Source organism: Natrix helvetica, assembly GCF_964273705.1.
Source record: "Natrix helvetica genome assembly, chromosome: 13".
Taxonomy (NCBI): Eukaryota; Metazoa; Chordata; class Lepidosauria; order Squamata; family Natricidae; genus Natrix; species Natrix helvetica.
Window position 1 is genome coordinate 15311698 of NC_138557.1, and position 25922 is coordinate 15337619.

Sequence of the window (25922 nt, forward strand, 5' to 3'; positions counted from 1 at the left end):
GGCTTAAAGTTGCCAAGGTTAGAGACTCCTGGTCTGGAGGAGCTGAAGCGAAGGAGCTGAAGCTCAAGCAGATCAGAATGGCTTCATACCAGGTCAAGTCTCCTTGCTTGCTTGACTGGGTCAACCAGCCCAGTTGTTCTTTTTCATGCAACGTGCTCCCCTCCCCATGGCAATGTCCACACACAAGGACACTGCAAACATTAGGAGACTTGGTGACTTTAAGATCAAAGAGATTTGATGTGTTGCTGGCTTAGATATTTGATGCTCTTAGCCTGCCCAGTCTGGGTTGATAGGCATCTTCTCTTGGGGGGGGGGGGAGAGAATTTCCCCCAATCCTCTATACAGGGGTCTCCAAACCTGACCACTTTAAGACTTGCAGACTTAAAGTCTGGCTGGATGAGGAATTCTGGGAGTTGAAGTCTTCAACTTGCTGAGTTTGGAGACCCCCTACTCTAGCATCATCTGCTGTATCCAGTGGTGCAGAGGTGGGTTTTTGCTAGTTCATCCCGGATCGGGCAAACTAGTAGTGGCAGTGGGGGGAGGCTCCGCTCACTCACCCAGACACTTCTGCACATGCTCAGAAGCGTCACACACACACGCACCAGTAGTAAAATAAATTGAAACCCACCAATGCAGTGATGGGATTCAGCCGGTTCTCCCTGGTTCGGGAGAGCCGGTAGCTAAAGTTTTCAGTAGTTCGACGAACCGGCTGAATCCTTTCCCAGCTACTCCTTCCCAGTTACGGGTAGGAAGGGGGCAATAGTAGGCCTCTTTCTTCCCTGGATCTGTAATCTTGTCTAGATGGAGCGAACTGGCTAGTCTTTGGCTTCTTTGTTTGTTTAATAGCAAAAAAATGGGGGGGGGGGGCTTTGGGAGGTCTCCCCACCCCCCAGTTGGGAAAGCGAACCCAGTCACATGACCACCAGCCATGCCTACCCTGTCTCTGTCATTATGGCAGAAAACCAGTTGTTAAATTATCTGAATCCCTCCACTGACTGTATCCAACTGTCATCAAGTCAACGATGGCTCAAGCTGGGGATGAATGAATCAGGGGAGGCCAATCTGCAGCAAACCGGAGAAAACCCAGCAGTGGTGAAATTCAATTTTTTTTTGCTACCGGTTCTGTGGGCGTGGCTTGTTGGATGTGGTGTGGCTTGGTGGGCGTGGCTTGGTGAATCTGGCAGGAGAAAGATACTGCAAAATCTCCATCCCCCACCGCAGTCCTGGGGCCAGCCAGAGGTGGCATTTGCCGGTTCTCTGAACTACTCAACGTTTCCCGCTACTGGTTCTCCAGAACCTGCTGGATTTCACCCCTGAAACCCACCCTCAATTCCAGAAGACCTACTCTTATTATTCAATCCCCCCCCCTCCCCAATAGTCTTCGAAGTTGTTATTCCCTGCAAAAGGGGCGTGTGACTTCTTTTCCCTGTTTCTTTCACGAGGAGCGAAAGAATTTTGCAAACAAACTTGAACTGGGGAATGGTGGAAAGAAGAATGTGTCTAACCTGCAGGGGCAGCTAAATTATCTAGCATCCAAGCCAAGGGAGGTGGGTATCAAATTACAAGGCAAACCTTCCCGAAGGTAGGGATGACTTCGCGAATTGGGGAGCTCCTTTTGGAAGCTGCTGAGGTACCAATGGTCTCTTTCTCAGGCTATGCATACTCAACTCCATCAATCCCACCCCTGGTCTAGGACTGCTAGATCCAGTGGCATCAGTGGGCCTTTTCTCTCAAAGAGTGGCCACGTGATCCACAGAACATTCTTTGCAAGAGAACACAGGAAGGGGTGGGGAGGATGCCAGGACAACCACGTGCAACGTCCTCCCCCCTTCAATCTTCCCCCAGTTTTCCCTTCTGGATCCTTTTTTGGGGGGTTACGAAACAAGCCCGAATGTGTAACTGCTCAGCACAAGAGACGGAAAAACGCAACACATTTGCTGCCAGCTTCTCCTCTCTCTCGTCTATGTGACAATCGCCAACCACGGAGTTTCAAGTGGACACGGTGACTTTAAAAAGGCCACCAGCTCAAATTGGCCGAGTCCAATTTGCAAAGAAAAGAAACAGAGCTGTGTTCTAGGCCATCCGCCCCTAACCATTTGGGCATCAGGGACCGGTTCCGTGGAGAGAGGTTTTTCCGTGGACTGGAGGGGGTGTGGTTTCACATGCTGCCCGCATCCCGTGGATGGGGCTTTGCTTATTTGCAGAGCCTGGTTTCTGGCATGCCACGGCCCTGTGCCAGTCCATGGACCAACAGTTGAGGGCCCCTGTTCTAGGTCACATGGGGATCAGTCTACCCTGTATCCCAGGGGTGTCAAACTCAAGGCCCCTGGGCCACATCCAGCTCATGGGGTGCTTAAATATGGCCTGCGTGGTGGCCCTGGAAACAGCAAAGCACCAACCCATGGTGCCCCTGCCAGCGAAAACAGAGCTCCTCCTGGGCTCCGTTTTCGCTGGCAGAGGGCTAGCAAAACAAACTTTAAAATAACCAAAAGGAGAAATGTTTCTCCTTTTTCAATTGAGCATCCAAGAAGGGACAGGAAAGGAGAAAGAGAGGGAGGAAAGGCGAAAAAAGAGAAAGAGAGCAAGGAAGGGAAAAGAAGGAAAGGGAAGAAAGAAGAAAGGAGAATGAAGAGAGAAGGAAAAAGAACAGAACGGAACAGGAAGGAAGGAAGGAAGGAAGGAAGGAAGGAAGGAAGGAAGGAAGGAAGGAAGGAAGGAAGGAAGGAAGGAAGGAAGGAGAGAGGAGAATGAAGAGGGAAGGAAAAAGAAGAAAAGGAAGGAAGGAAGGAGGTTATGAGAGTGAGGGAGGGTCTAAGGAAAGTCCTGCCTTAGCACTTGGTCACAACAGGCGCCGCAACATCAATGACGTTAAGCTGGCCACACCCAGCCAGCCAGCCAGCCACCCCAGCCATGCCCCTTCCCCCCAGGTCAAACCCTGTTACAGCCCACAATGAAATCGAGTATGACACCGCTGCCCTATCCTTATCCTCCAGGAGCAATGCAAACAATAAAACAAAATCCACCTGGTTGACCAAACTCCCAACAACAGTGTAACCGAAGAAGAATAGAAGCCCGATACTCACCTCAAATTTGCTCATGAACTCGGCAAAAATGCCGAAAAAATCCTCAGAGGTTGTGACTTTGGAGTCTTCCCCAAAGAAGGACAAGACTTTCCTGAATTCTTCCATGGCTTTGTGCTGGAGATCATCCAGGGACTGGACGGTGGGATCTGCACTCTCCAGGAAGGCCTGCAGCGGGTGGCTAAGGAAGGGCAACACCCGCTTGCTTCCCCCATCAAGATGAAACACTGACTCTAAACACCTGGCAGCCCACACCTTCTGACAGTCTCAATTATCCAAGCAAGAAAAAGAGAGCCAGATTGGCATAGTGGTTATAAGGCACCTGGCTAGAAATTGGGAGATTGGGAGTTCCTCGGGCATGAAGCCAACTGGGTGATTTTGGGCCGGTCACTCTTTCACAGCCCTCAAAAATGTCATCAGAAAAGCACAACAAAGAACGTTCTTTCTGTGCCAACTCAGGAAGCTCAAACTGCCCAAAGAGCTGCCGATTCAGTTCTACAGAGGAATTCTTGAGTCTCTCATCTGCACCTCCATAACTGTCTGGTTTCGTTCTGCAACCCAACAAGACAGACATGGACTTCAGTGGATAATCAGAATGGCAGATAAAACAATGGCTAACAATCTCCCTTCCACTGAGGACTTGTTTACTGCACGAGTCAAAAAGAGGTCCGTGAAAATATCTACAGACAAGCTCCTGAAGCCTCCGGAGGGCCTCCGGGTGTGGGGGGGAGGCTGTTTTCGCCCTCCCCAGGCTCCTATAAAGCCTCTGGAGCCTGGGGAGGGCGAAAAAAGCATGCCAAAAATGGGAGGGGAGCACTGGTCATGTGCACATGCGCGCTGGGGTGTGGTGCGCACAATGGTGGCACACCCGTGCATGACCCCCCTGCGCTCCCCCCGCTTTTGGCACGCGAGCCAAAAAAGGTTCGCCATCATTGCGCTAGATGGTTCTGTTCCCTTAAACCAGTGTTTCTCAACCTTGGCAACTTGAAGATGTCCGGACTTCAATTCCCAGAATTCCTCAGGCAGCGAAAGCTGGCTGGGGAATTCTGGGAGTTGAACTCCGGACATCTTCAAGTTGCCAAGGTTGAGAAACACTGCCTTAAACCAACTTATCCAACCGGATGGATATGTCTTCCAACAGTGGTGTATGGGGGATGATAAAAGTGGCAAGGGGAGCAGAAGGACTCTAGGAGGTTAACGTTTCTGTTTCCAGACATAAAACTTGCTGGAAAAACAACAGTTTTATAATAGAAATGAGAAGTGTTTGTACCTCGGGATCCTCCCGCCGCCATCTCCCCATTTCAGTCCCCTAAATCTGGGGCCCATCCATTCCAGTGACATCCCCAATCAACCCCCTCTGGTCTTCCAGAAGATCCAAAGACAATCTAAACCTCCCTGATATTCCCTCCCCTCCGCCCCATCTCTCACGCTAACTTGCTTTTTTTTTTTTCTGGTGGGTGGGGGCTGGCTTGATTTGTGGAACCAATCCCAGAAAGCCCCCCCACCCTCTTCAACAAAAGGATACATCCATCACAGGCACAAATCTGTCCTCAGGTGATGAAGGCACCATATTCTGGCAGGCGATTTCAATCTCGTGGACAGTGCGATGAAGGTCATTGAGGTCAGCTGTTAATGTTCTCTGATTCACTAAGGAGAGAAAAATGGTCCGAATTGTCAACAGCTTCTCCCACATCACCTTCTTCGTGAAGCCAGGAAAGGTCTCCCTGCATGGACACCCATCACGCAAAAAGGAACAGACCCGGAGGCTGCTTTCTTCTCAGCAGACTGCCCAGCTTCCTTTCCTAGGACATGTGTGTGTGTGTGTGTCTCTGTCTCTCTCTGTCTCTGTCTCTCTCTATCTCTATCTCTATTTATCTATCAATCTCTCTATCTATCTATCTATCTATCTATCTATCTATCTATCTATCTATCTATCTATCTCTATCTCTATCTATCTATCTATCATCTATCTATCTATCATCTATCTATCTATCATCTATCTATCTATCTATCTATCTATCTTTCTATCTCTCTCTCTCTCTCTCTCTCTCTCTCTCTCTATCATCTATCTATCTATCTATCTATCTATCTATCTATCTATCTATCTATCTATCTATCTAGTCTGTCTGTCTGTCTGTCTGTCTATCTAATCAATCTATCTATCTCTATCTAACTCTATCTATCTATCTACACATACATATATAATAAAAATTCAATGTCTATATAAACAGTGTGTCACCTGAGTGCAGTTGTTTTTAGTAATAACAATAATAATGATAATAATATTCATAACATTAATGATAATCACATAATAATAATAACATTTGCTTATCGGTTTTAATAAATCTTCAATGTAGCTAATCATTTTTACTCCTTGACTTAAAACCATTCATTTAGGGACCATTCAGAGTTACAACAGCACTGAAGAAAGTGACTATTTTTCACACTTAGGACCATTGCCATATCCCCATGGTCATGTGATCAAATTTCATACTCTTGGCAACTCACTCCTACTTATGAAGGTCGCAGTGTCTTGGGGTCCTGTGATCCCCTTTTGCAACCTTCTGTCAAGTAAAGTCAATGGGGAAGACAGCTTCACTTAACAACCGTTTCACCAACTTAACAACTTTGATGGTGATTCACTTAACAAATAGCAATAGCACTTAGACTTATATACCGCTTCACAGTACTTTTACAGCCCTCTCTAAGCGATTTACAGAGCCAGCCTCTTTCCCCCCAACAATCTGGGTCCTCATTTTACCAACCTCAGGAGGATGGGAGGCTGAGTCAACCTTGAGCCTGGTGAGATTCGAACTGCCAAATTGCAGTTTGCAATTCTGCAGTACTGCACTCCAAGCGCTGTGCCACCGTGGCTCAGTGTGGCGAGAAAAGTTTTTAAATGGGGCAAAACTCACTTAACAACATGCATCTTGGGCTCCGTTGTGATCATAAATCGAGGACTACCTGTATCCACTTTGCCCTTGGCAGAGACTCCTAGCCTCTCTCCACCCGCCAGGAGCTGATGGTGAATGCCCACCCTGAGAAGGGGCGGGCAGAGTCACATACTGGAGGGGACAGCAAATGATTTGCTACTGTCAGGAATGTTTCTTAATTTTGGCCCACGTTAAGACCTCTGGACGTCAACTCCCAGAATTCCCAGAAGGCAGCATGGGGAATTTACAACAGCTTGCAGGGTTCCTGATGCCATGGTTGAGAAATATTGCGCTGGAGGAATGGCAGCAGGTCTAAAATGAGGTGTGGGTGAAGGACTCATAAACGAACAGCAGGATGAGTCTCTCGGGCGAGTCCCAGTTTCTCATTATGGAAAGGCCCTGTTTTGCTTATGCAAATTGGGTGGTGTAATGGTTCCCCTCCTAGGACACTCTTTCGCAACCTTGGCCACGTTAAGACATGTGGACTTCAACTCCCAGAATTCCCCAGCCACCTATGAGTTGAAGTCCACGTGTCTTAAAGCGGCCACAGTTGAGAAAACAGTGCCCCTAGTGCATAGTCCGGGGACGCGAACCTTTTCGGCACTGAGTGCCTAAAAGGGGCTGCGCTTCGTTGCACATACGCACGCTCTTTGGGGCTGCAACCCAGAAAAGAAGCTGCCCAGTGGGCATGTGCGCACCGGGAAATGAACTTCCGGTTTCCGGTGCATGCATGCGCACCAGCCAGGTAGTCTTCTGGTTACTGGGGCGCATGCACTTGCAATGATCAACTGGCCGGCTTTCATGCGCACACCGGAAACAGGAAGACCAACTCCTCTGGTTTCCAGCACTGCTGCATGCATGAAGGCAAGCTGATCATCACACGTATGCCAGAAACCCAATAGACCAATAAGAAGAGGAACGGGGTAAGCCAAGCGTGCCAGGCAACATGGCTCTGCGTGCTATGTCGGGCACACGTGCCATAATTTTGCCATCCCAGGTATAGTCTGTCTATGCAATGGGTAACATTCCCAAAGCTTTTATTTTTTTGTGAAACAATGAATGGATTGTTGGTTTTTAATTTCTCACAAGACACTTTGGGCAGCTCCTGTCTATTCTGTGAAAACAGCTTCTATGATTAAGCCTGTGAAGCTTCTTTGGTTTCAGGCGACTTCTCTTTAGCTGATTTTCATCCTTTTTCTCCATCTGGGTTAGAAGGCTGAAAATGAACTAGACCACATGTGACCTATTGAGTCATCCTTCCAGAGATATTTCTAAATTGCCCTCAACAGTGACGGGGCTTCTAATGTCCTGCCTTGCGTGGAAAAGTTGGGACACACTCAGAGATGAAATCGCTTTGAAATTAACCCCATGTTGAACTGTATAATACAGTCAAATCACAGCACAGGAAATGTTTTATGACATTCTGTATTAGGCCATAAAGTGTTTACAATAACGTCTATGTCATAAAATATTGTATGGGGTTTGCCAAATTCCAATCCCACAGGGGTCATGTGTCCCAGATTTTGGATGCATTCTGCAAAGTTAGCCCATTTGATTCAGCCTTCCAACCTTCCAAGGTCGATAAAATGAGGACCCAGATTGTTTGGGGGAATATGCTGGGTGGAGAAGGAAGACCCTAAGAGTTAAAGTTGCCAAGGTTAGAGGCCTCTTGGACAATGACAAACTGGTCAAGAGGGAAGAACCAAAGAAAGGGGAAAATTGTAACCTTTGGACAGGAATATTCAGATCTAGCATTTCTTTTGCTGCAACCACTTAACTTTAGTAAAAGAACTTATCCGTTCAACCAAAGGGAGTCAATGGTCTTTCTTTCCTAAGGACCTAATCAGGGGCAGGCCTGACACTAGACGAGTGTCTCTCAAATAAGCTATGTTTGCCAGGGAATTCTGGAAGTCCACAAGTCTTAAAGTTGCCAAGGATGGAGACTCCTGCTGAAAAGCATTATGGGGCAGTAAATAAAGTCTAAGTGCTATTGCTATTGTTATCCAGAGATGGTTTGCCTTGAAGCAAGCCCATCTTGAAGTACATACCACAGTCAAAAATCAGCACTGGAAAAAAAATTATAACATTTTGTACTTTTTTATAAACTGTTTTAGGATAATGTTTGTCATAAAAGTTGCATAAAATTTGCCAAATCCCAATTCCAGAAGGGGTTATGGGTCTCAGATTTTGAATGCATTCTGCAAGTTAGTCTATTTGAGGTACCTTGGTTGGTTCAAAAGTCATAGCCGTACGATGCATTATTTCACCCAGGGTTATGGGAATGTAAATGGGCAGATCTGGGAGACCCACAGATAGTTTCCGTCCCTGTTTCCCTATAAACCAAGGGGGGCGGGGGGAAAGCCCCATCCTTTGTGGTTTACCTTTGGCAGCATGTGGCACTGTGGGCAAATCCCTGGCAAAGCCCAGGAGCTCTGGGAAATGTTGGCTAAGCGATTTGGCAAGAATATGCAGAAACGTGGATTTCCCATCGACTGTTTTCGTTGTGTTCAGCTAGAATAAAGCCAAAAGAGAAAAACAACACTGATCAGTGACAGGGTAAGTCCAGTCCACCCAGTGCTTGTAGCTGGATGGTCCAAAAATGTGATCCATCATTGCAAAAAGTCTCCTTCCTTCTAAGTTCTAGGGTTTTAAAGTTGGCTGGATCCACGGGCCAAACAGCAGTTTCACGGACAGAAGAGACTGCCACTCTGCAGTTTTTGGCAAAACGATAGTTAGGGACAATTTTTTAAACAACAAAAATTTATCCCTAATCCTAGACTCAACAATACATTGCTTCAATCCTGGGGAGAACGGATTTCTCCATCAAGCTCCCTGTTAGAGAAGGCTAACAGGGGATCCGAGCCCCGATGGCCCCTTCCTCCCGCCACGATGGCTACTACAGGAAGCAGCGAACTGGGTGCTTTTCAAAACATTTTCAGAAAGGGTCACATCTCCAGGATGACCCCTTGAGTGCAAATCTCCCTATAGGTCAGGTGAACCTTTTTTTCCCTCGAGTGCCAAAAGCATGCACACGCCCACACCCATAATTTAATCCCCCCCTGCACCATGCCCGCTGCGCAGGCACATGTGATCCCCCCAGATGCCCCACTCAAGTGCACACTGGTTCTTTGGAGCCTGGGGAGGGTGAAAACGGCCTCCCCACCCCCCTCGAGGGCCTCTGGAAGCCAGAAATGGCCTGTTTCCCGACGGGCCCGTTTTTCACCCTGCCGAGGCTCCAGAGGCTTTCCCAGAGCCTGGGGAGTGCAAAAATGGCCTCCCCCACCCCCCAGAGGCTCTCCGGAGGCCAGAAACGCCCTTCCAGAGCCTCTGTGCGAGACCGTACTTAACCTGGCATCACATGGAGACTCTGGGAAAGGAAGGGCAGTGTGGGTGGGCCAGCTGAAAATCAGCTGGCCAGCGCATGCATGTGCTCTGGAGTTGAGCTAGGGCAACGGTTCACATGGCCACTGATATGGCTCCGCATGCCACCGCTGGTAGTTTGCCACTAATTGCCCCAAAGAGGAAGAACTTTTTGAGACCGAAACCTGGAAGATTAAAGCCTTCCTCCCTCACTGACAAATCCCCTTTCCCCAAGCTGAAAAAAGCAAGGTTTTCTTCAAGCTTGCTAAGAACATGCGTTCGGCTTCCGCAAATCATTTTGCAAACCCGTAGAGGAAAATTGTCTGCCATATAAATCACCAGGCAGTAATTCAAGCAATTTGGAAATGGTGCTTTGGACTTTTTCAAAGCCCAGCGCCTGCCTGGATCGTTCCTTAAAGTCGCCTGAAGGGGGCTGAAAAAGAGAACGTGGGGGCCTTTAAGAGCTGCTTTCACATCTGCGGTATTCAAAGCTGCAAGATGAATTAAAGAAAGTCGAGGGAGCAGCCATGACTCCCTGATCAAAGGTAGCATCTTGATGTTTTTCACAGGCCACCCTCTGCTGGAGTCAGGGGATGATTGAATTTGTGGCCGTTTCCCAGGTTGGTTAGCAAGAACTCCAGATACCATATTAAGCTCTACAACATGGGTGTCAAACTCAAGGTCCGGGGACTGGATCTGGCCCATGAGGTGCTTAGATCTGGCCCACAGGACCGGCATGGAATTAACAAAGATTGGCCTGCAGTGCCTCTGCAGGCCAAAAGGGGTGAGGAGGGCCTCGCACACACCCCCGAGCCCCGTTTTCAGCCTGGACATCCTCCTGCAGCACTCTGCCTCATGTGGCCCCCTCACTCCCCATTTTTGGCCTGGACGGCCTCCTGCAGCACTCTGCCAGCCAAAACAGGACATGATGGCCATATAAGGGGTCCCCCATGCCAGTGGTGGGTTCCTACCACTACGGACCAGTTTGGCGAAACTGATATTGGTTTGGCGGCCTGGGTCTCTGGAACTGGCAGCAACCCAGGCCTACCATGCCCCTGAACCGGTTCTCCAGGCAGCACCATAGATGCTGCCATCTTGTTTTTTGCTTCTGCGCATGCGCGGAGCAATTTTTTATTGCACTGCGCATGCACGCACAGTGCACATCAGGTGTGAAGCATGCGTGCACGCCGTGTGCCCATGAGCAAACCAGCAGCAGTGACTACTGGAACCTATCTCACCCCTGCCCCATTGTGGTTGTCAGAGGCACCACAGGCCAGTCCTTTGTTATTTCCAAGCTGGCCCCGCGGACCAGATCTAAGGACCTTGTGGGCCGGATGTGGCCCATGGGCCTTGAGTTTGACACCCCTGCAATAGACCAATAAGGAGCTCTGTGCATCTGGATCTTGCACAGACATCTGTGTCTGCTCTAGGCATTGGAAGAATCTAAACATTAATTAAAGCGGAGAGAGAGAAATTTAACCTGTTAAATCAGCAGCAGAAGAGATGGTCTGGGGGGCAACAGCCAGGGGTGCACCATTGAGAGACCTGAAGGAGAAGGTCTCGCTCCTCCCCTGGATCAGAGGATGGGGTTGCTAAAGGCTCAATGATGTCAGGCCTGCAGCCATCTTTTCTTTTGGATCTTTGGCCTGCCACACTTTCAATTATTCTACTCTGCATTTTCTATGGTGGGAAAATGGGAGGGGGGATTGTACGGAGTTAGATGATATGTAGCCATAACAAAATTCTTTCTGGAAAGCCAAGGTCATCCTTTGCACCTCTGCACCTAATGGATGGAACGGCCAGCGTGGCAGTGGGAGATTGGACCACAGGATGGACTTGTGGGTGTGTGTGGGGGCAAGATCTTGAACTTTCAACTGGGGGTGGGGGGAAACCTGGAAGCTTTCAGATTTGAGTTTTCCCAGATGTGCCAACTTGGCTCTCTTCATAAATTGGAACTTTGAGCAATTCTTTGCCTTGGACTCTGATTTAATTTGGGATGCTCTTTGGATCCCTGACCGATGAGACATAAATCAAAGTTCCCCTCTTTAACCCAAGCAGAGCATCCATCTAGCCTGGTTTGGGGGCCACTTACCTCTGTGAGGAAGTTGATTTTAAAGCTGGTTGTTTTGTTGGCTTGGGGTTGCCCATGGTTTAGGTAGTTGCCCATGGCCAGCACAAACTGCAAAGAGAGCGTCCGGTGAATCACAGATCAGAGAAAACCACCCATCACCTCTCTTCCCATTTCTACCCCGCCTGTTGGTGCCGAATTAACAGGATTCCATCCTGGTTCACACAACAGGCAGAGATGTGGCAGGTAGAGACTTGCCATACATGTTGCACACACAGGATTTATGCCCGTCACGGAGCTCTGCCCTACCCAAAGCCCAGCCAGAAGAGGCAATGTCCAGGCAGAGTTTTACACACTAGAAACGAAGCAGCTGGACACCCTGGGATGATTCTACTAGCCAGCTGTCCCAGAAAAATCGGAACTGAAAAGACACTCGGTGGGCATCTAGTCTATCCTCTGCCTCTGTTGCGCACTCCAGACTGAGCTGTGCCTTCCCCTTTTGCCTGGAGGGGCTGCACACGTGCAAAGAACAGAGGGAAATACTGTGAATTTTCACAAAATTCAGTCAATCGTGACTTACACAATCAAACTGTTTGCACGAAACACCAAGCCACAAACTCACCATACAAGCTATGTTTGCACAACATGCTGAAATACAGGTGGCTAATATGAGGCTGAGCACATCCGCACATCTCAGGTTGTGTCCCAAAGGTGCTTTTTTCAGGAGGCAACTGGACTTTCTTATTTTTTTTCTTTTGAAGACGTTTCTCTTCTCATCCAAGAAGCTTCTTCAGCTCTGACAAGATGGTGGGGAATGGAAGGATTTATATTCCTTGCAGACAGCTGGTCATTTGCATCCTTTTAGAGAGTCGTTGAGGCCACTTGGAGATTCATCTGTGACCTCGGGGTCACCTGAGTTGGTCCTCCTGGTTCCTGTAGTCTGCACTTTTTCCATGTCAACCATAACCTGGATGACTGAGAATCTCTACATTAAGCTATGCAATTTGGGATGAACTCCCTTGGAGTGGTGCGGGAGTAGGAATGGATTTCCAGAGGAAAAACTGCAACTACAGGAACTATTTGCACCACTCAGGTGACCCTCAGGACACAGAAAAGCCTCCAAGTGGTCTCAATGACCCTCTAAAAGGATGCAAATGACCAGCTGTCTGCAAGGGGTATAAATCCTTCCATTCCCCACCAGCCGGTCAGAGCTGAAGAAGCTTCTTGGATGAGAAGTGAAATGTCTTCAAAAGAAAAAACAAGGAAGTCCAGTTGCCTCCTGAAAAAAACACCTTTGGGACAACCATAATCTGGATGACTGAGAATCTCTACAGAATCCCAAGTTGTGTTTTGTGAGGATAAAACTGCACGGCATTTACCCTCCCTCAGCCACAACTGTAGAAGGAGGCAGGGATAGTGAAGACCATTAATAGATAAAAGAGAAAGTACAGGTAGCCTAGTCCTCGACTTACAACCATTCATTTAGCAACTGTTCGAAATTACGACAGTGCTGCAAAAAGTGTCTTAAGATGTGCCCTTACACTTAAGACTGTCACACAATCCCTGCAGTCGTGTGATTAAGATTTGGGCACTTGGCATGTATTTCAACATTTGCAGCATCCCAGGGTCATGTAACTTTGCCACCCTCCCAGGCAGCTTCCAACAAGCGCAGACAATGGGGATTCACTTAACAACTTAACAACGGTGGCCAGAAAAGTTTATAAAATCAGATGCAACTCACACAGACTGCATCGCTAAGGGACAGCTGGAATAGCTTCCCCGGATTTCTGCAGCTCTCACCCCTGCAGTGACACACTGCCATCTTCACTGGGGGTGCACTGAGTGAAAGATTCCCCTCGCACATATGTGCTAGTCATTCCCAACTCTAGGGGGCGGTGCTCATCTCCGTTTCAAAGCTGAAGAGCCAGCGCTGTCCAACGACGTCTCCGTGGTCATGTGGCCAGCATGACTAAACACTGAAGGCGCGTGGAACGCTGTTTCCTTCCCACCAAAGGTGGTTCCTATTTTTCTCCTTGCATTTTGTATCTGCTTTTGAACTGCTAGGTTGGCAGAAGCTGGGACAAGTAACGGGAGCTCACTCAGTTACGCGGCGTTAGGGATTCGAACTGACAAACTGCTGACTTTTCTGATTGACAAGCTCAGCGTCTTAGCCACTGAGCCACCATACAATGCACTGAGTGGCACTTAGGGAAGCAAGCTGGTTTTTCCAGGGCGGGGAGAAGGGCCCCAAACCTTCCCCTCCCATTCTGTCCTGTGCCACTGGGAGTGACGCAGAGAGCACAGTCCCTGGCCACCGGTTCTCTGAGTCTCCTTCTTGGATGGAGGCTGGCAGTGTGGGAGACCCAGCCCTGGCATGGCCCCAGAGTCCAGACCGTTTCTCTCCTCTCCCCACTCCCACCACTTCTGGTGTGGGCAGAGTCCTCGGTTGCTTTGTCCCCAAGGCAGAAGAGGGGTCAGCCGTGCAGGCAGCCCTTCTTAGTTTTGCCAAGGCAGCCGACTTTGGGGTTGTGAGGCAAAACAACCCTCAGGATGCTGTTGTGTGAACCCAGGCAGTCGCTCCAGTGAAGCGCTCTCAGCTCTCCAGATCAGAAGATGCTTGTAAGGCTTGTGGGATCATTCATAGAGGGGGTTCTGGGAGGAGAAAGCAGGGCACAAGGTCCCTCTCCATCCAGAGGGCCACCAGGGTAGGTTCCCCCCTCCTCACTTCCACAGCAAGCCCTCCAAAGGACGCCATTGCTCTCTGGGAATCCTCAAGCGCTGGCCCAGCTTCAGAAGGCACCAGATCAGGAGCCCCTGTGCTGAGTCCACCACTAGAGAGCCTGTTCGACTTCCATGCCGTGCACATGAACTGAGTCAGGGGAGCTCCGTGTCTGCCGAAGTGATGAGGACAGAGGGCTCCAGGGCTGGCCAAGCAGCACATCTCCCCCTCTCCCCCTGAGTTAATGGATAGCCAGCAGTGGAGAGAGCTGTTAACCAGGTGTCCTTTATGGCATTTTGAGTGGGTGCAAGGTGCCATTTGAAGCCGCTTCTTGTTTTGCTCCTGGGGTCCAACTCCTGTTGCTGGTTAATGCATGTTCCGAAGCTCCAGGCTGGCTTCTCTTCAAAGGAAGACAGCTTCCTTTGGGGGGGGGGGGGTTGCAGTCAATCAAAAGAGAGCTGGAAGGGACCTTGGAGGTCCTCCAGTCCAGCCCCCTGCTCGAGCGGGAGACCCTATACTTGTGACGGCGAACGTATGGCCCGTGTGCCAGAGAGCCCTCACCAGCTGCTCCTCTGGTTTCCGGAAGGCACATGCGTGCTGGCTAGCTGGTCTTCGCAGGCGCCGGAGTGCTGGAAAACAGTCCCCAAAACAGCCAAACAACAGGCATGAGTTGGTTGGCACTCCAGCACGCACACACATGAATACGCATGCATGCGTCAGTGGTGGGTTTCAAAATTGTTTAGAACCTCTTCTGTAGGTGTTGGCCTGCTTTGTGGGAGTGGCCTGCCAGCCATGTGACTGGGTGGGAGTGGCTTGGCAGTCATATGACTGGGTAGGCGTGGCCAACTTGTAAAATGTGGTGAAAGTCACTTAACAACGCTCTTGCTTAGCAACCAAAATGTTGGCTCAGGAACTCTGGCATTGGAAGCACGCAAGTCTTAAAGCTGTCAAGTTACAAGACCCTTGCACCCCTAACCCTTTAGGGAAAAAAATCGGGTGTTCAAACTTGACAGCTTTAAGACTTGTGGACTTCAACTCCCAGAATTCCTCCTCAGAATCATGTTGGCTCAGGAACTCTGGCATTGAAGTGTGCAAGTCTTAAAGCTGTCAAGTTACAAGACCTTTGTACCCCTAACCCTTTAGGAAAAAAAATCGGGTGTTCAAACTTGACAGCTTTAAGACTTGTGGACTTCAACTCCCAGAATTCCTCCTCAGAATCATGTTGGCTCAGGAACTCTGGCATTGAAGTGTGCAAGTCTTAAAGCTGTCAAGTTACAAGACCTTTGTACCCCTAACCCTTTAGGAAAAAAACCCCAGGGATGTTCAAACTTGAGAGCTTTAAGACTTTAAGGCTTAGATAGGATTCTTAGAGGCGGGCGGAGCGATTGGTGAGCCAGCCAATCAGTGGGTGATGGGCGGGGCAAGCGTGGTGCAGACAGGGGGGGGAGCTGGAACCTGTTCTAAACGGCACGGTAGATTTGTGGAACCTCTTCTATAGAAGAGGGGAGAACTGGCAGGAACCCACCCCTGGCACGCGTGTTCCGGTTTTGGCACTCAGTGCCGAAAAGGTTTGCCATCACTGCCTTACGCCATTTCAGATAAGTGACTGTTTAGAGACTCTTCTTAAAAGCCTCCAGTGATGGAGCACCCACAATTTCCAGTGGCAAGCAGTTCCACTAGTTGTTGTCCCTGTTAGGCAGTTTCTCCTTCATTCCAGGTTGCTTCTCTCCTTGATTAGTTTCCGCCCATTGTTTCTGGTCCTGCCTTCAGGCACTTTGCAAGATAGATTGACACACACTCCCTCCTTCTTTATGGCAGCCCCTCAAATACTGGAAGACTGCTATCATGTCACCGCTAGTCCTGCTTTTCTCTAGAGTAGCCGTATCCAAATCCTGCAGCCGTTCTTCATATGTTTTATTCTCCGGGCCTCTTAGTTGCTCTTCTCTGCACTTCTTCCAAAGTCTCAACATCTTTTTTATAATGTGGTGACCAAAACTGGATGCAGTGTTCCAGGTGTGGTCTTAGTTTATAAAGTGGTACTAACACTTCACATGATTTTGATTCGCTGCCTCTGTTTATACAGCCAGGGATTGTACAAAGGGAGGCAATAGCTCAGAAGAAGCAGACGTCCCTCTCTGATTTTCGCTCCGAATGGCCTTTGCAAGCCATTTGGTCCTCTGGGGCCGCGTGGTTTATCTTGCATGTTAGAGGGAGCTGGCACAGCTCAGTCCACACAAATCAGGGCAGCAGCCCACCCAATCTCCCCTTCCTAAGAAGCATCTCTGGATGCTGCAGGGATTGCCCAACACACAGGACTAAAACCCATAACCATCGTGAGTCTGTGCAGGGAGAAACCAGGATCCTAGGAAACCCCCTCCCCCCCCCCCGCTCAGAATTCTAGCCTCTCGTGCTCCCCTCCTTGTGAAGAAGGTCCAAGCTGCCCACCTAAGCAATCCTTCAGTATCCCCTCCACTGCCATGGGGGCTGTTCAAAGCACCTCTGCAGGAGACAACAGGGCTGAGCTACAGGCCGCCAAATGGCATCTTCCCAACCAGGTTGACCTCTGCTGGGGATGGTAGGAGTTGAAGACCAAGAGATTAGAGGGGCCCCTAGTGATGAAAACTCTGTTAAGAATGACCCCCTCTTCACTTCGTTCTAACAACATCAGGAGTTTTGGATATCAAAAGAGGTGAAAAGAACACTGAGAAAACAAGAGAGAGAGAGACAGAGACAGAGAGACACACAGAGACACACACAGAGAGAGAGAGAGACAGAGAGACACACAGAGACACAGACAGAGAGAAAGACAGAGAGAGAGACAGAGACAGAGAGACATAGAGAGACACAGACAGAGATAGACAGAGACACAGAGAGAGAGAGACACAGAGAGAGAGAGAGAAAGACAGAGAGAGACAGAGAGACATAGAGAGACACAGAGATAGTCAGAGACAGAGACACAGAGAGAGAGAGAGAGAGAGAGAGAGAGAAACAGAGAGAAAAAGAGACACAGAGAGAGAGAGACAGTGAAAGAAAGAAAGGAAGGAAGGAAGGAAGGAAAGAAGGAAGGAAGGAAGGAAGAAAGAAAGAGACAGAGAGACACACAGAGACACAGACAGAGAGAAAGACAGAGAGAGACAGAGACAGTGAGACAGAGACAGTGAGACATAGAGAGACACAGACAAAGATAGACAGAGACAGAGAGAGACACACACACACACACACAGAGAAAGACAGAGAGAGAAAGAGAGAGAGAGAGACAGTGAAAGAAAGAAAGAAAGAAAGAAAGAGACAGAGACACACACAGAGAGAAAGACACAGAGAGAGAGACAGAGAGAGACACAGACAGAGAGAGACACAGACAGAGATAGACAGAGACAGAGAGAGAGAGAGAGACAGAAAGACAGAGAGAGAGAAAGAGACACACACAGAGAGAGACAGTGAAAGAAAGAAAGAAAGAAAGAGACAGAGACACACAGAGAGAAAGACACAGAGAGAGAGACAGAGAGAGAGACATAGAGAGACACAGACAGAGATAGACAGAGACAGAGAGAGAGAGAGACACACACACACACACACAGAAAGACAGAGAGAGAGAAAGAGACACACAGAGAGAGAGACAGTGAAAGAAAGAAAGAAAGAAAGAAAGAAAGAAAGAAAGAAAGAAAGAGAGAGAGAGAGAGGCAGACAGATACACAGACAGAGACAGCAGATGGGACTCTTTGTAACCTGAAAGTCTGGGAATTGCCAAATGGTGACCGAGTAGAAGGGAAGGATGGACCTCTGGTGGCCACTAATAGCAACAGAAACTTTAATTGACCGACCTCCAAGATTTTGGCCAGTTTCTTGCTGTTCTTCAGCTCCAGGGAAGCATTGCAGATGCACTCATAGCTGGCCGTAATCTCCTCCACCTTCTCCTGCAGGGTTGCCTTGAAGTGAAGGCTGCACAGGCGGGTTTTATATTCAGGCACCAAAAGCATCTGGAAGAGAAGGAAAAGGAGGTCTGTGGAGATTCTCCGTCATGCAGGTCCTGGTTGTCCCAAAGGTGCTTTTTCAGGAGGCAATTGGACTTTCTGGGTGTTTTTTTTCCTTCGAAGACATTTCGCTTCTCATCCAAGAAGCTTCTTCAGCTCTGACTGGAGGGCAGGAAATAGAAGGATTTATACTCCTTGCAGACAGCTGGTAAACTGCATTTTTTAGAGGGTTGTTGAAGGGCCTGGAAGTTTATCAGGGTCCTCAGAGTCACCTGAGGGGTGCCCCTATATAAAATGGGGCAAAACTCCCTTAACAAATGTCTCGCTTAGCAACTGAGATTCTGAGCTCAATTTGTGGTCATATGTTGAGGGCCACTGGTAAACAAGCAAGCAAGCACAGAGTAACAGAGCTTTTCAGACGGCACAGGATCCTCCTGCAGAGCAGACGTGGGGGTGGGGAGAGGGGGCAAAAATGAAATGCACCGTTTGTCGCCTAAATAAAATTATTTCCCCTGGGAATCCAGGATGTCCGTGCAGGTGTTCGAAAGGTGGTGCCTGAGGTCACCTAGCAACTGGACTGTATGCTGATGGGACCGTGTGACAGGAGACTCTGGGGAGGAAATGACAAAGTTTTAGTTTTAATTGGGTGTAAAGCGGGCGGGAGCTTAGAGCCGGTTTTCCACCAAGTCTGTGCCAATTTGATATGCCCCAATAAAGTGTCCTTTGAGGAAATTGCCTGCCTCGGAGTTCTCATGGAAAGGGGTGCATTAATTGGAGCCCTGACATGCGCATCTTGTACAAAACAGCCTTGGCCACCTTCACCGGAGCTCCACATTTGTCTTATTGTTGGGTCAGTGAGTTGGGTTACTTCAACACCCATCACCCCAAAGAGGTTTTCCATGGACAATGCACCACTCCTCAGACTTTTCAGGGGCTGCTAAAGACTCTCACATCACCCCGACCCCCCCCCCCCCAAACAGACTTTTCCCACACCTCGTTCAGACTCACCTGCAGGACAAACTGGTCCGGCTCGCTCAGCTTGCTGGGGTCTCCCTGGTAGCTGTGGAAGTGCTGCACCTCCTCGGCATCAGGCGCAAAGAGCAGCAGCTGCTTGATGTGGGAGGCTTCCAGGCGGTCGCTCTCCATGCTCAGGAGGATGCGGCGCAGCTCGATGTGGGAGAGCTTGAGGTGCGCAATCAAGATGGCTGGCCGGAGGAAGAGAAGGCATCAGCCACGACACCAGGTGGATTTTGCTGAAGCGGCTTTGGTTTCTCGGCCAGGACCACAAGGATGCTTCCCCCCCCCACACACACACCCAGCAGGCCAGCACAAGGTCTCTATTGCCCCTCCCCCCCAAGTGACATTCAAGCGAAGGCGATGACACTTTCTGCCACAGACCTGTTTATTCTTTAAGTTTATCATCAAGGGAAACGGCTGGAGGGCCATTGGTCCAGAATGCCATGAGGATTGCTGCACTGAGCAGGAGGTCAGTCTAGAAGACCTGCAAAGTCCCTTCCAACCCTCTGACTGATGTCTTACCTTTCCTTCAGGAGTTTGGGATGGTGTGGGTAACTGCAGGATGCTTTTAGAAAGATCGGGATGGGGGCCGCAATGGGGCAGTCCAAGCATCCTGGGTTTTTTTTTAATGCGCAGCACATCTCCGTGATCTGTTGGACCACACCTGTGGATACCCCCAGCTTGGGCAAAGGCTCCGTCTACCTGTCCTTTGCCCCAAGGTCTTCTCCGCACCCTCCTGGCCCGCCGGCTGCTACTCACCTGTGTTGTAGGCCTTTTTGTGGGACAGAATCTCAACCAGGTGCTTTTTTTTAAGGGGCTCCGGCAAGGGGCTCGGCTCTGGAAGAGAAACTGAAAGATTTAATGTGAGATCAGGAGAGGGTTCCAGAGACCCCGGGAAGGAGAAAAAAATGAAGCTGTACGGCTGGCGTGGCATGCGTTGGGCATCTTGGAAGTTCCCGACGGGCACCCACAGCATCCCAGGGCAAGATGGAATCTCCAAGTCGAAGACATGAGATACTCAGAACATCTCAAGCCCAGCACCCCAATTCCCCATTGCTTCTTGGGAGGAAAACTCTTCATCTTCACTTCTCACAACCTAAATGTCAGGCCTGCAGCCATATTCTTCTTGAATCTTTGGCCTGCCACACTTTCTATTGTTCTACTATGCATTTTCTATGGTGGGAAAATGGGAGGGGGGATTGTACGGAGTTAGATGCTATGTAACCATAACACAATTCTTTCTAGAAAGCCAAGGTCATCCTTTGTCTCTGCACCTCTGCACCTGACCGGAACTGGATGGGTGGAACTGCCAGCATGGCAGTGGGAGATTGGACCATGGGATGGACTTGTGGGTGTGGGGGAAAGATCTTGAACTTTCAACTGGGTGGGGAAAACTGGGAAATTTTCAGATTTGGGTTTTCCCAGATGTGCCAACATGGCTCTCTTAATAAATTGGGACTTTGACCAATATTTTTCCTTGGACTCTGATTTACTTTTGGATGCTATTTGGAACCCTGACACTAAACCTCTTCACATCCTTCCCCAACTGGCCCACCCAGCCTGTCACTTTTGCCTTCTGTCCAACATCCCTCTGGCATAACCAACCCCAGTCCAAGGCTCTGAAGGGGAATTGCTTCTCCCTGTGGAGAAGCTCAGCCTCAGGTATCTGCCTCCAGGCTTAAAGGCAGTCTACCTTTGAAAACCAGTTCTGGAGAGCAATGGTGAGGATGAGCAATTGGGGTCTTTCTGAGCTTGCAAGAGCTATGAGGGGGAGCCCAAGCACTGCTGGCTGAGGGGGGTATACTTAAAATGGTGAGCCATGAACTTCCCAACAGCCATAAGGAAGTCCTTTGTCTCTTCATGTGGGAATGAATATAGCCAAATATACCGTATTTTTCGGAGTATAAGACACACCAAGATTTTGAAGAGATAAATTTTAAAAATAGTTTTTGCACTCTGCACGCCTCCCAAGCCCTCTGCACACCTCATTTTCTGTGAAAAACGGGGCATGCAGCGAGTTTGAGTGGCCTGCAAAATGCTCCTGGGGACGGAGAAGGGGGGGGCAAAAATGAGCAAAAATGCTCGTTTTTGCCCTCCCCAGTCCCCAGGAGCACTTTGCAGGCCTCCCAAACCCTCTGCACATCCATTTTTGTGAAGTGGGCGGAGTTTCGAGAGGGCAAAAATGCTGTATTCAGTGTATAGGACGCACCCAGATTTTCACCCTCTTTTTGGGGGGGGGGGGAAAGGTGTGTCTTATACTCCGCAAAATATGGTATTTATTCATCTATTAGTTAGAGAAGCCATTTAGTGCAGTGGTTACAAGGGACTCAGTCCCAAACCACTCCTGAAAAACCTTAACAAGGAAACCGAAGGGACCGATTCAGGCAGACACCAAGAGTCAAAAACTGACTTGAAGGTCCAAATAAGAAGTTAGTTATTTCCTGGAGCTTAAGGCATTATATTTTCTACCCATATTTTTCTTCAAACGACCACCCTGTCAGGTAAGTTGGGGGGGGGGGAGAGCATGACTGGCCAACGTGACCCCATGAGCTTCTCTGGCCACAGGTGGGTTTGCACCTGGGCCGCCTGCATCTTCAACTAGCCTTGTAACTTGCAAGACGTTGTAAGGGTCCCTGCCATGATGGACATCCCATCTGCTATACGACAGAAAGGGGCTCTCCTCATCAGCCTCGGAGTCCGTGAGGGCAAACCTATGGCACGCGTGCCACAGGCGGCACGAGGAGCCATTTGTTAGGGCACAGAAGGCGTTGCCCTATCAGTTCCAGCGCGCATGCACACTCTGCACAGCTGACCTCGACCTTTGTTATCGGCCATTTTTCAGCTTCCCTGAAGCCTCCGGAGGGCAAAAAACAACCAAGCACACAAATGCAAACAAAGTTGGGGATCAGACTTCCAGTTTGCGTGTTGACCATTTTTCTCCTTCCGGAGGCTTCAGGGAAGCTTCCTGAAGTCTGCGGAGGGCAAACAATGACCCTATGGGCAACCTGGAAGTCCGTTCCTGAATTTCCAGGTTGCCCGTAGGGCCATTTTTCACCCTCCGGAGGCTTCAGGCTTCAGAGAGGCGGGGGACGCTGTTTTCACCCTCCCCAGGCTCCTAGAAAGCCTCTGGAGCCTGGGGAGGGCGCAAAACGGGTCCATCACATGCCAAAAACAGAGTCGCGTGTGCATGCGCGGGGGGAGGGTCGTGCACATAGAATTATAGATGTGGGCATGCCCGTACACAATTCCCCTGCACTCCAATTGCTTTTGGCATGCGATGGCAAAAAGATTAGCCATCACTGCTCTATTACTCCAGCCACATCCAGACGGCCACAGCAAAGGCTGGGCATTAGGGGGGGGGGGTGAAGTTTTTTTATCGTATCTAGAGAGCCCGGATGGCCCCACAGAAGAGCGGAGGGAGAAGGGAGGGAGGACTTCGGAATCCACCTGCTTTGCATTCTTTGCGAATGTCTGGATGGCTCCCCCTCCTCCCTCCCCCCTGGGAGCATTGGAGTAAAAGGCTTGGCATTTGCCTGCCTGCCCATTCTCTGCCCAGCTGTGACCCACATAGCAGCGCTGGCCTAGATTTGAGGAGCAATGGGGTAGAAGGAAGAGAGCGGGAGTCTGGAAAGCCAAAAGCACCCCACGAACAGCCGGAAAGCAAAGCGAGGCTGCCCTGAGTCAGTAAGCAAAGTGCTTGTGGGGAAGGATATGGGCAGCACAGAGGCAGAATCCCCACAGAGAGAAGGAAATGCACCCTGTGCGCAGCCCCCACCCCAGGCCAGATAAGAGGGGGCTGCAGTATCACCAAATGCTCAGGCGAGCTGCTTCCCTTGCCCCTCACTCAACCAAGCCCCCTCTCCAGAAGCCCCTGCTGGGCAGAGACCCCGCACTCACTCGCTGGCTTCTGGGTTCCAAAATGCAGCTCGAGGTCCAAGTATTTCACCATGTCACTTAGCTTGTCATAGTCCGAGTCCTCCCCGAGCTACGCCAGGAAGGAAGAGAGAGGCAGTCACACCAAGAGCCAAATTTACCCCCGGCTCTTCAAAGGGCCCTGGGCCCCTGGCCGATGCCCACTTAGCCCAGCACTTTGCACTAAAGCCCCACCACCACCACCACCAAGCAGGAGTTGGCATCAAGGCCACAAAGGAAGGAGGAGAAGCTACTGATAAAGCCCATCTGCCTCTCCCCAAACGGCCAGGCACGCAACCAAACTGAGCAGTTGTGTTTGAGGGGGAGCAAAATATTGCTTAGTTATCTCTCACTCCAACCTGCCCTCCCCCAAAGCAAGAAGAGGACAATCTGCAGAAGGGAGTGGGGCATCTCCCTGCCCAAAGGAAATAGCCCAGTTTTACCACCAAATAAAACTCCTTTCCTGGCTTTATAATCGAGACCTCGAGGTTTCACAGTGCCCCAAATATGCTTTTTCGTAACCCCAGAAATAGATACGGAACGAATGAGGAAAGCTCAGCACAGCGTTCAAAATAATATCATTAACTGCCATTCAACCTTCTTGCAAAGTGTACGCACTTCAAGGTATTTTTTCCCCATCAGGCAGAAGGGAAAGCTCAGAGAAGTCCAACAAAGCAGGGGCCAGGGTGGGAGGAGACGGGGTCATGGGGTCAGGCAGGAAAGACCAAGTCCACACGTGAAGGGTTCAATGAAGTTGATTTATTGCCTATGCACAGGAATCTTCTCAACTAATGGTCAGAGTTGGTTAGAGTTAGATCAGGGACAACAGCACTCAAGGGGGATTGGCTTAGTTTGCTTGTGGCTATGTAGGAATTCTAGGCTGGTGCCTCTTTTCACTCTGCCTCCCACCCGCTCCTGCCGTTCCTTCTCCTCCGCATGCACCTCCATTGGGGTTCGGATCCTACCTGACCCCAGATGGTGCCTTCCGAGTTCTCCACCTGCTCCCAGCGCAGCCGCTTAACACTCATGTGGTTGGACTCACTCCTGCGGTGAACGCTTCCGTGTAGCATTGGAGGGGGCACACAGGGCATCGGGGGAGGAGGGGGAGGGGGAGGAGGGGGAGGAGGAAGGGGGAGCTGGGTAGTGGGATGTGGGCTGGTGGGAGCACTCTGGATTGCCTCCATGGCCCTGGGCTCTTCCTGGGGGGCCCGGAACTGCGGAGGTCTAGGGGGTGGGCTGATTGGAGGTGGGGGGAGGTGGTCTGACAAGATGGAGTAGGTCAGGGAACTCCCTTCGCTGCTGCTCAAGCCGTCGCTGGCACTGCTGCGGTCGTTGGCCACGTAGCTGCCCTGGTCATCGTGGAAACTCATCTGGGGAGAGAACGGCAGGGAGGGGCAGGTGAGGCTCAGGGCATCCCAACTTCACAAGCGCATTGCATCATTTGGACAGGTGTGGAGGGAGCCCCTGTCTCCAGGAAAAGGGGACAAATGTATTCGATAAACAAATGCCACCCCACCCACCACCCATCCTCACCCTCAGAAAGGACGATTATTTTCAAAGCTGTTGGTCTGTGCTGTTCCTTGGCCACACACGGGCTGGTTTGCACCCCACAACACAAGTAAGGCCGCACGGTTTGTGGTTGGGGTTGCGATGGGAAGCTAGTCAGCATGTGGTTAGACCTTAGCATCTATTCACTCTGTGAAAAGGGGTGGGTGGGTTTGAGACTCTTATGCCACCCTGGCAAATTGGCATCTAGTGGGCACCTTAAGATGGCAAGGGGAAGGCATCTTCCTCCCTTGCTCTCCGTGTGCCTTCCCCAGGAGGTGGAAAAGGACAACTTGCCACGGCCAACTCAACTGCAGGACAATTCAACAATTCAATTTCATTATTTAAAATCATTTGAGAATTATTTTAATTTTTGTCATTCGCATTTCATTTTGTCTCTCCTTTGGCGTCCTTCCTTCAATGATGATATTCTACCATTTCTTCGGTGTGAGTGTAACTCTTGTTTCATGGCAAATTGTCCTGTGGCAAGTTGGCCGTGGTGAGTTAGCCTAGACCTCAAAAGATTTATCTGGAAGACACTTTCCTGTCCCCTGAAGTACTTTGAGATACCTGCTTAATTAAGAGCCGTGGTGGCCCAGTGGTGAGAATGCCGTACTGCAGGCTACTTCTGCTGACTGCTGGTTGCCTGCAATTTGGCAGATTCTCACCAGGCTGAAGGTTGACTCAGCCTTCCGTCCTTCAGAGGCGGGTAAAATGAGGAGCCAGATTGTTTGGGGGCAAGAGGCTGACTCTGTAAACCGCTTAGAGAGGGCTGTAAAGTATATAAGCCTAAGTGCCCTTCCTTCCTTCCTTTCTTTCTTTCCTCCTTCCTTCCTTCCTTCCTTCCTTCCTTCCTTCCTTCCTTCCTTCCTTCCTTCCTTCCTTCTGATTAAAATGCAGTTATTGCAGGCTAATTCTGCCCAGTACCAGCGGTTCAATCCTCACTGGCTCAAGGTTGACTCAGCCATCCATCCTTCCAAGGTGGGAAAAATTAGGACCCAGATTGTTTGGGGGCAAGAAGCTGACTCTGTAAACCGCTTAGAGAGGGCTGTAAAGCACCGTGAAGCGGTATATAAGTCTAAGTGCTATTGCTAATTCCTCCTGGGGTTCCCACAGCCTGAGGTCAAGAAAGTCAGGGTAAGGACTACCATGGTGTGCTTGAAGCTCTGCTTGCTTTTTATTGGTACTTTTTACATGCTTCAATCATAGCTGTGGCCACCATCTTGACTTTTTGACCGCATCCTGTGGACATCTCTGATTCACCCTGGTGAGGAACTGCTGTTTTCCCAGGTAGCATCAAGGTGGTTTGTTTTGTTT

At 49.8% G+C, this 25922-nt stretch overlaps 1 protein-coding gene across 1 annotated transcript in view; it reads right to left on the minus strand.

Moving 5' to 3' along the window:
* Positions 1-25922, minus strand: part of GRID2IP (Grid2 interacting protein) — a gene marked incomplete at its 5' end in the record, with an annotated part of 106945 nt that overhangs the window by 698 nt on the left and 80325 nt on the right. Inside the window, 9 exons of the mRNA XM_081966004.1 lie at positions 3084-3248; positions 4606-4727; positions 8395-8524; positions 11466-11552; positions 17982-18137; positions 19140-19336; positions 19908-19997; positions 23046-23133; positions 24026-24430. Of these exons, the coding sequence (XP_081822130.1) occupies positions 3084-3248; positions 4606-4727; positions 8395-8524; positions 11466-11552; positions 17982-18137; positions 19140-19336; positions 19908-19997; positions 23046-23133; positions 24026-24430 (1440 nt within the window). The remainder of the gene's footprint in view (positions 1-3083; positions 3249-4605; positions 4728-8394; positions 8525-11465; positions 11553-17981; positions 18138-19139; positions 19337-19907; positions 19998-23045; positions 23134-24025; positions 24431-25922) is intronic.